Source organism: Dioscorea cayenensis, chromosome 20 (assembly GCF_009730915.1).
Source record: "Dioscorea cayenensis subsp. rotundata cultivar TDr96_F1 chromosome 20, TDr96_F1_v2_PseudoChromosome.rev07_lg8_w22 25.fasta, whole genome shotgun sequence".
Lineage (NCBI taxonomy): Eukaryota > Viridiplantae > Streptophyta > Magnoliopsida > Dioscoreales > Dioscoreaceae > Dioscorea > Dioscorea cayenensis.
The window spans coordinates 23,585,206-23,595,779 of record NC_052490.1 but is presented as its reverse complement, the minus strand read 5'-3'; the positions used below and the strand labels follow the sequence as shown (position 1 = coordinate 23,595,779).

Below are 10,574 nucleotides of genomic sequence, written 5' to 3'. Positions count from 1 at the left end.
ATCTATTTTAGCATGCCATGCTATGTAATGATTTTTTTTATGTGTTCTGTCAATAGCATTATGAGAAAAATCAAGCAAGTCTTCATTTTTTTTTCATTTAGATTGCTGCTTATCTATTTTAGCATGCCATGCTATGTAATGATTTTTTTATGTGTTTTGTTAATAGCATTATAAGCAAAATCAAGCAGGTCTTTATTTTTTTCCATTTAGATTATTACTTTAATTTGTTTTAGCATGTGTTGTATTTATAGCATTGTTATCTATTTATTGCTATATAATTCCTCTTGATTGTGTGTTTTGTTTAATCTGTCGTACACTGTGCTACGCATGTGGATGATGGTGTACCCTTGTCAATGTGTAATAATTCTCAATTTAATTAATATTAGGGACTAATGGCAGTAATAGCTCAGATATTCCCCTATAGTGAGCTAGATATTGTGGCGGCATATTCACACCAACTATATGAAAACATTTAAGGGCAAGGCACTAAAGGACCAGCTTTGGTCTTGTGCTAAGGCAACATACAAATCATCCTTTGATAGAGCCATGGATAATTTGAGAGGGATGGCCCCAGGAGCATTTGAATAGATGAGAAATATTGAGCCCAAACACTAGAGTAGATCACATTTCAAGAGTCAATTTAAGTGTGATATCCTTTTGAACAACCTGTGTGAAGTTTTTAACAATCAAATTTTGGAAGCTAGGACCAAGGGAATTATTACCATGAATGAAATGATAAGGACACAATTAATGAAAAGGATCCAAAAAAGGAGGGATGCAATGGAAAAGGTTACTACTACCCACTGCCCGAGAATATTGAAGAAACTTGAAAGATCAAGCAATTGAGTTGGGTTTATAATACCACATGGTCTGGTGGGGATAAATATCAGGTGCTAGGTCCTCATAGGCAATTTGTGGTTGATAAGGTAAACTGTTTTTGCTCATATAGGAGGTGGCAACTCAGTGGTATTCCTTGTTCCCATGCAGTAGCAGTTTTGTATTACAATAAGGAGAAACCAAAAAACTACTTGCACTCATGTTATGAAGTTAAAACTTTAAAGGACACATATAAGAATATACTCTACCCAACCCATGGCAAGGATTCCTATCCAAAAAGTGACCAAGGTCCCATCATCCCCCCAGAGCCAGTGAACAGGAGAAGGGGCAGAAAAACTGTGCTTAGGAGGAGAGAAGTGGATGAAAAACATGCTTATACCAAGGGAAAAGTAAGTAAAAAGGGTGTTAGCATGAAATGCAACATTTGTAGTAAGACTGGACATAACAAAAGATTCCATGGTCAGGTTAGTAGATTATTAACTTTAATTCATGACTGTTCAAAATTAAGTAATGTTTAACATTCATCATATTATACTAACTTTATTTTATAACTAATAGAAAAATAACCCAGGGGCCTCAACAAGTACACCAATGGAACATCTTCCCAATAAGATTGTTGTGGGGTTGGATTTAACTACAGGTGATGCCTTCAACAGGGTGGATTTATTTGCAGGGGATGCCTATAAGAGTCAAGTAGAACAACAGGTGAATGCACTTTACTTATTTATTTAAATGCATCTGGATTCTGAATTTATTCTATTTTATTTGTGTATGTACAGATGATCAAAATTGACATACAAACACTGCATATGAACTCATTTAAGAACCTTGAAAATGAAATTTCAGAGCCAACTATATTATCACAGGTGAATAATTTTATTTTAATGTCAGGAGTATTTGGGTCTTGTTTCAAATGTTAGAGAAATTCCCAGGAGACTTTTTTCCATGTGTGATACCTGATACATTTCCAATTATTGTACAACCACTGCATAAAAGTGTTGCATCTTCAATATAAACTCATTTAAGAATTCAAGGGACAAACATAAGGGGATACAAGGGTTATTGTGGAAGAAACACTATCACTAAATCACTAGCTCCTCCATCAACTATTGCTGGACAAAGGTCTTAGTTGCAATAGAGGGATGGCAAAGGTAGAGACCACAATAAAGAAATATTCCCTGACAAGAGGAGAAGAGTGTGGTTACCACCAGGAGGTGGATCTTCTGCTAGTGTAAGTGACACTTACAAGAAGGCACACTGACAAATGACATTTTAGTCTTTTGTGAAATTGCAGCTTTAGAATCAATGCAACCTTTTGTAAAATGCAACTTTAGAGATCAATGCAGTCTTTTGTTATTTCTGTAGCTTTAGAAATCTGGAGATTTTGTTAATATTTATTGTGTAAGATCTCTATTAAGTTGTATTGTTGAATAATTGCATTTTTTGTAAATCTGCCTTTTTATTTATAAACATAACTAGTTTTTGTTAATTCTGTACAACTGCATCTTTTATTTTATTCTATATACAACTGGTATATAGAATTGTATTTCTTTTCCCTCTTTTGTCAATCTACAGCTATTGCAGTGAATTTGTATTATGTAAATACTGAAGCTTTTGGAATAAATTGCATTATTTAATTCTGCAAGTTTACTTAACCTACTAATATATGGAATGTTTTGGTTCTGCAGGAATGACAGCATCTTCTTTGTCCCAATTAAATAGATCACTTAATTCTACAGGTTCACTGAATTTGTTGTCTGGAATTTTTTAAATTTTGCAAGAATGACAATATCTGGTTTGTTCCAATTTTCAAATGTTTTTATTTCATTATAGCATCAAGATGTTACCCAACACCATAATAAATGTTTTCATTTCATGATAGCATCTGGAAACATAAATATGCAGTCATTGCAATTTATCAATTTTGCATCTAATACTTACAAGGTCTTTTCCAGTACCCATGATTTCACAAAAGAAAAAAAACCATGACTCAAAAAAAGGATGCTCTGACTCCTTTACCAGCAAATCCACATTGGTGACTCCCACGCCCATCTTTTCTAGCAAGTGCTCACTCTTGGCCTTTTCTATGGCTATGGATGCACTGCACCTCGCATGAATACTTGCACTCATGCTACTTGTCCTCCTCCTTATGCCGGTCGCCACCAATTTGTGTCCTAGGATTGTTGGAGGTAATAATAAACAAGGGGAGAAAAGGAAGATCGTTTGGCACACATGTACGCTGATATGTCATGGGTTGGCTGATGAGGAAAAAAAAACTGTGACGTGGATGCTCCAGCATGGAATAAGTATGGTGATAAGGACAGCTGACAGTGTATTCTGGGTTCCACATCAGCATCAAGCGCCTGAAAATGACAGGGTGACCTGCCGGTGGACAGGAATTAAATTATGGTAACCATTTAGAAACAAATTAAAGTTCAGGTACCCAAAATAAATAAATGAAAAGTTAAGTAACATCACAAAAAATTACTAACTATAGGTATCTCTCCAATTTGCCATGTCTTCAATCATACCTTTAATAGTCTTTAATCATACTACTAAGGTTCTTTAAATCATACCTTCAATAGATCTTAATGCAAGTTTCTCCCCATTTGTGAGAGATGATGCCAAAGTTTTCACTGGTTGTTGCAAGTCGTGTGGCAACTGCATCTACAACTCCCACTGTCTTCATAACTCTTGGACATCAGCTCCCCCTTGTCTTCTTCTTGAGAGCTTTGAGGCGAGAAAGAATGTTCTGCTTTTGTCTGGCAATGATGAATAATTCTATAGAAAATGATCATTGCCTCCTCTCCAAGTCTTCGAACTACTCCTTTAAAAGCTTTTCATATTCTTATTCGACCATTAGACTTGACTCTTCAACATCTTCTACTAATGGTGGTGGTGGTGACACTCTGCCTATAGGTAAATCAACCTTTTTCCTAGGGTAAATAGTTTCGGATAAATTTTTAGCTTTTTTACTGTTGTGATTGTTTCTCCCTTTATGAGTTATACCCCATGTTGCAATAGGTACTATGACAGCAGAGCAGGGTACCCAAGTGATGTTGAGGAGTTTGTTCAGTCAGCTTCCTTCATAATGTTCGGGAAGACCATTCTTCCCAGATTGAACTTTTTCCTAGTCACCACAGTAAATAGTAATAGTGCCATCTCCTTCACTATACTTGAATTATGTATAGTAGGAAGCCAGTTGTGAATACCGAGTTTAAATAACATATTGTACATAGTTGTTTGTATGGAGGTCTGCAGTCTTGATTCCACTCCCAGTGACTTGGTTCTTCCTCTAGTGATCTCGTTTATAACATCTTTATTCAGCTCAAACCTTTCTTCATATTTTTTTTTTTGCTTTAAATTTAAATTCTAGAAATATGTTCAGCCTAGTTAGAAAGAAATGGATCCACTTCCCTAGAATATAAACTTTATAGATGGCTTTGTCATATGATGATAGGTTGTTGTAGAGCTCTTGAACTAGAGACAAGCTGTAACTTTGGGCAAACATTACTGACCTGTATAGGCCTCTTTCTTTGAGCAGCTCAGTCAACCCATACTTCTTAAAGGCAACCTCATCAATCATCCTTTCAGCAATAATTCCTCGACCACCCCCTATTGTTGGCGGTGTCTATTGACCCTGCATGCTTCTTCCCTCCCGACGCCTTCCCTCACCCCCATTCACTCTCGACGCCCTCCCTCACCCCCCTTCCGCCCAGCCATGTCCCCTCCCCTCCAGCCCTCGCCCTTTGCCCCCGCCCCTTACAAAGTTTTTTTTAATATATTTTTTACTTTTAAAGTTTTTATCTTTATATATATTTTATATTAATATTTTCATTATTTTTAAATTTTTTAAATTTTATTTTTTCATTTGAATGATTTTATTTATTTATTTATTTCTCATTTATTACATCTTTTTGTCGAGTTTCGTATTTTTAAAAATTTTCTGAAAAATTTGTAAAAATATGTATGATTGATTAATGTGCATTGTTTTAGGAATTTAAGATATATTAAAGCTTTAATTTAGTAATAAATAAAATTTTTAAATTAATATTAATTTAAATAGAAGTTTAAATGAAAGTTATTATTTTCAAAAATATTTAAATATCAGTTTATTAAGTAATTAATAAAATCTTAAATGTAAATAATTTATAAAAATTAATTTTTTAAAAAATTATTTAAATGAATTCAGATAAATTATTAAATTATATATGCCTCTAAATGAGAATTTTTTATTTAAAATATAATCTATATTTTTATAATTATAAATTAGAACAACATCAAGGCTAATAATCTTTAGTCTCTTTATTTTTTTAAATCTTCATCTTTAGATTTTTTTTTAATAATAATTTTAAAAACTTAATTTTTGAAAGACTGCCAATAGTTGTCATAATACAAAAATATTGTAATTTAATATTTAATCAATGTAATTTAATTTTAGTTAATTTTGAAAATTTTAAATATTATATATATTTTTTATTTTAATGTTTAATCAGTAATATCTTCCTTAACTAAGTTTTCAATATATCCTGCTTAATAGTATGTGAAACGATAAGCAAACATCTATTAAAATAAAATCTAAATAAATTTAATTTTTATTAAATGAATTAGAGGATTTATTCTAAAATTTCTTTATAGATCTCTAATTTAGTCAAAATCTTAAAAAAAAATCTAAATTTTGATAAAAATATTTATTTTAATATATTAATTAATTTTAATTAATTTTCTTAAATTTAAATGAATTTTATTATTTAAAATTATTGTTAATTAATTATTTTAAAACTTGTAATTCACCCCTCTCCCTCTATATAATTTCTAGCTCTACCACTGAATATATATGATAATCTCCTCGATTTTCTCATATGTTCAAGTCTAGTCTTAGCGAAAATGGGGCAAATTAAGATAATTTTTATATTTTGAAAAAAATATTAAGATTTTTATGAATCTGATTATGTTGATGAAAATTATAATAATAATAATAATAATAATAATAATATTATTATTATTATTATTATTATTATTATTATTATTATTAATAAATGGAAACTTTACATATAATTTTTTTAAAATCATGAATTGTGGTAGCCCAAAAAATTATTAGGCCCTCGTCTTATAAATAAGGTCAAATTTATATAATTTAACATATATATGCATATATATATATATATATGAGAACATAACTGTTAAGATTGTTAACGATATAGTTTTATGGATATAATGTTAATGAATATAAATTTTAAACATAAATTTTATTTTATTTTAAGGAATCTGGGAGCCTGAGGCCCTAGGCACAAGCCTCACCTATGCCTGGTATCGGCCTTGCATGCATTATCTGCTATCAATTATCTTTCCAAATTTCCTTAAAGAATATTGTGTTATGTATAATAATGTCAACTATTTTTTATATTATGTATTGTAAGCAATTATCTTCTTTAATTTCTTTTCCCAATATCATGTTATATATACTAATATCAATTATTTCCTCGATTTCCTCAAGTACTAGTATCCGCTATATATCTATGATAATACCAATTAAATTCCTTGATTTCCCAACATGGATTTCGCTGACAATAAATCCTATCATTGTAAAGGACTTTGCCTAATATTATTGATTCTTAGTACCTAAAAAGACAACACTCAAACCACATGTGAAAATCTAATATGTAGTAGAGATATAATGTTTTCTATTCGAGTTCTAATTTACACCAATAAACCCTCATGGGACTAAAGAAACCCCGCCTATAAAAAACATCAAAGTTTATTGTACACATCAACTATTTGAAATTGGTATAACTCTCTAAATTGTCTCTCTATTTTTTAAAATTTATCATTTTAATTCTTGATTTTAAATTGTAACATTTTAGTCCCTCTACTATGAATCATGTTAGTTTTAATGATTTAAGCTTTAGGGGTTTACCTAACTAAATTAAAATTGTAAATTGGCCAAAATATTACACTTCAAAATAAATAAATTAAAAGAGTAAATTTCAAAAAGTAGAGGGACTGTTTAAAGAACTATATTTTTAAAATTCTGGTCAATCTAGTTGGCATCTTTGTTACAAAGGTAATATATATGGCCTGGTCCATATCATAATGTATTTTAAAATGTCCAAATTACCGGTTTATATTTCAATGGAAATCCTTATCTGATTTCGTTTGCTTGTACCAAAAAACAGGTGTGGATATATATTTAGAATCTGTTGTATTAAATTTAAATCTCACATTATTCTTTACTATTTTTTTATTTTTTATATATAAGCATAACATCCGCCCCGATCCATATCTCTTATTTTATAAGTATTTAATGTATATATGTATATTGACAGTAGGCGACAAGTGCCTCCAATTAATTACAATGACTTATCGATCTATATTTATTACAATGACAGTAGGGGGCAAGTGCCTCCATTTAATTACAATGAAAGTAAGCACAAGTTTGTTAAAAGATAAATAGATATAGAGATCAATTAATTACAATGACTTATCCACATATATTTATTAATCTGTCACATACACCTCCATAAGATTTAAAAAAGCCATATTAATGAATAAATATCTTTATTTTATAACTTTAAAGGAGAAGGATATAAATCCTTTTATAAAATATTTACCCAAGACCCACTTAAAAATTATTATAGTATTTGAGTTTGAAAATATTAAGTGAACAACACTACTAATTCAATTGAATTGATAATCTGTAACGCCCGTAGGAATTATATTATATGAGTCAATTTACATTAAAAAAAAATGTAAATGGAATTAAGATTGAGTTAATATTATATAATAAGAATAAAAGTGGTGGGTTAGGGCGGAGAAAAATACTGTGGTAGATGAGTTGCGCGAACATTAGGAATCCGAAGCAGTAATAATAATAATAATAATAATAATAATAAACTAAAATAGTGATGAAGGAGAGAGAGTGACAAAACACTGCACGTAAACCGGGGCTATGAAGAAGAGAACAAGTCTAAAATTACCATCTAAAAGCGGACCCCACCCACCCACACCACAGCACACCACTCCACACGTGTAAACATGCATGCCATCAACAAATCACCATCTTCTCCCACGCGTCCCTCTTCTCCTCCTATGTCTATATAAAATTATAAATCCCTCCTCCTCCTCGTTAAGACCCTCAAAGCAAAGCCCCTCTCTTCTTGTGTTTCTATCTCAAACCCAAATCACAAAAATGGCTGACCATCAAGGTGGTTCCACTAACCGTCTTTTTGGCGGCGTTCAACACCGTGCCCCAAATCCGACCCAGCTCGTTGGATTTCTCACCCTTATCGTCTCGGGTGGCATCCTCCTCATGCTATCCGGCCTGACCATCACCGGACTTGTTATGGGTTTGATTGCTTTCGCACCCGTCATTCTTGTTACTGGTCCTCTTTGGTTTCCCGCTGCGGTTGTGCTCTTTATTGCTGCTGCTGTGGTACTGTCCACTTGCGGGGTTGGTGTTGCCGTTCTGGCTGCTGTGACTTGGTTGTACAGGTACTTTACTGGCAAACATCCTTGGGGTACTGACCGCCTTGATTATGCGCGTAGCCGCATTGCCGATACTGCAACCCATGTCAAGGATTATGCTAGGGAATATGGTGGTTATCTGCAGAGCCGTGTTAAGGATGCCGCACCTGGGGCTTAATTAATCCTTTTCCCCATTTCTTCTTTTATTATGTCTTTACGATGAGTTAGCATTATCATGTGTTGTGTGCCTTTTACGCTCGTTCGAACCTTTTTTTTTTCCCTGATGTTGGATAGTTTTACTATATCCATTAGTTGTTAGGCTATGTTCAAGAGTGTAAATTCTGTGGCCAATTTTATGGCACTCCTTTAAATGTTTATGTAAAAGGACCTTTTTTTTATATTTTTTTTGGATTACAGTGATGGATATGTACGTCTTTTTTGCGCAATTTTCTTTTTCTCTTCTAAAACATTCATGTGTGAAGTTAAGAAACATAATTAATCTGGAATTAATTGATATTGATCAAATTTTAATATTTTAAATTTAAATACTGGCGCTTGGCAAGCATTAAGGGTAACCATTTCCCAAGGCAAGGACTAGCATAAAGAGCAAGGGGAAAACTTGAACTAGTGCAAACTGACTTGAGAGGATTGATGAAGGCACCATCCTTAACTGCAAACATTGATGACTACAACAAGATGACTTATGCTTATCGCATGAGAAATAAATTAAACGTTTTTAGCATTTTTCAAAAAGTGAAGCAGATCAAGGTGCTAATTAAGAATTGATAGAGACAGAGTGCACTGTATGGAAGTTTAAGTAATTTCTGAAGATAAAAGGGTCAATGGCAGTTGCAGTTGGTTCAGGGAGAACGAAAAATATTAAATTGGGACGGAAAAATTGACATTAAAAAAAATTATCTATCAAATTATCATAACATTCTGCACAGAATTAATAAACGGTATTAAATATATAATATTTTAAAATATTATTTTAATTTCTTACCAAATATCATCCTAAAAATATAAATTTTATATAATAAATTTAATAATTTTATATAATAAATTTAATAGTTTACAAGATATTGTCCAATGTGTTTTTTTAAAAGTCAAAAATACAAATATAATAATATATTAATACGGTAGCAAAAATATAAATGTAATACCGTGCCAAAAACACAAATATAATAATATATTAATACTGTGTCAAATTCGGTGTCAAAAATGTAAATTTATGATGAGTGTAGGGGTGGCAAAATGGGTTAGCGGGTCGTGTTCGTGTCGGGTTGACCTGTGAATCTGACACATTTAACCCTGACACGAACACGACACGATTATTAAACGGGTAATTTTTTAGAACACGAACACGACACGTCTAAAACCCGTGGCGACACGACACGACACGTTTAACACGTTTAAGTCTTAAATAGGTCAATACGACCTGTTTATCTGTTTAAAACAGGACACGTTTAACATGCCACACGACACGACATGCGACATGAATTTTTAATCAAAACATTTTTTTAAAAATCCAAACTAACATTAAACATAAAATACTTAAACATCATATTTGCCGTGAGAATAATTCAATTAATTTATCAAGTTTACTATCAGACACATTTACCTATTCATATTAAACGGGTTAACCGTGTCATATACGTGTCAACCCGTTTATGACACGAACCCGCTTAATTTAGGTGTGTCATAAACGGGTCGACCCGTTTATGACACTAACCCGTTTAACCCAAACCCAAACCCTCCTAAGACCGTGTCGTGTAAACGTGTCGTGTCAAAAATTGCCACCCCTAGATGAGTGTACAACATGCATGTATTTTATATCACTTTGTACACTCGATTCGACATGTATTAGAATCGTATAGTGGAATTCGATGCTAAATCTAGTGTGTTTCGCATTCTCAGGCTTAGGACTACATTTCAAGATGAGAGAGATAGAGAGTCATGAGTAGCATTTCAGGCCTCAAACGATGAAATTAGAGCTCTCTCGGCATCATTTGAACAAGGACAAGGCAAATAGGGTGGCTTATGGGCAGTTTATGACCAACCTTTGCCCGTAAGTTAATTCACTACACCAGAGGAAGCTTTTGGCGGCGTTTTTTAATGGGTTTTGCGGCGTTTATAAATGCCGCCACAATACCCCCCGGCGAATCTAGAAAACGCAGAGGAACATGCCGCTGAAGTGAACGTCGGTAAATTAGCGGCGTTTAAACATAAAAACGCCGCCAAATTAATGGCGTTTTATAAGCAAAAACACCGCC

At 32.6% G+C, this 10,574-nt stretch overlaps 1 protein-coding gene across 1 annotated transcript; it reads left to right on the top strand.

Annotated features, from left to right (window-relative positions):
• The first annotated feature begins 7,992 nt into the window (after window positions 1–7,992).
• Window positions 7,993–8,680, top strand: LOC120251942 (oleosin-like). Its single transcript, XM_039260592.1, has one exon. It carries the CDS (start codon window positions 8,027–8,029, stop codon window positions 8,477–8,479), a length of 453 nt encoding a protein of 150 aa, XP_039116526.1. The 5' UTR covers window positions 7,993–8,026; the 3' UTR covers window positions 8,480–8,680.
• Window positions 8,681–10,574: the final 1,894 nt, after the last annotated feature.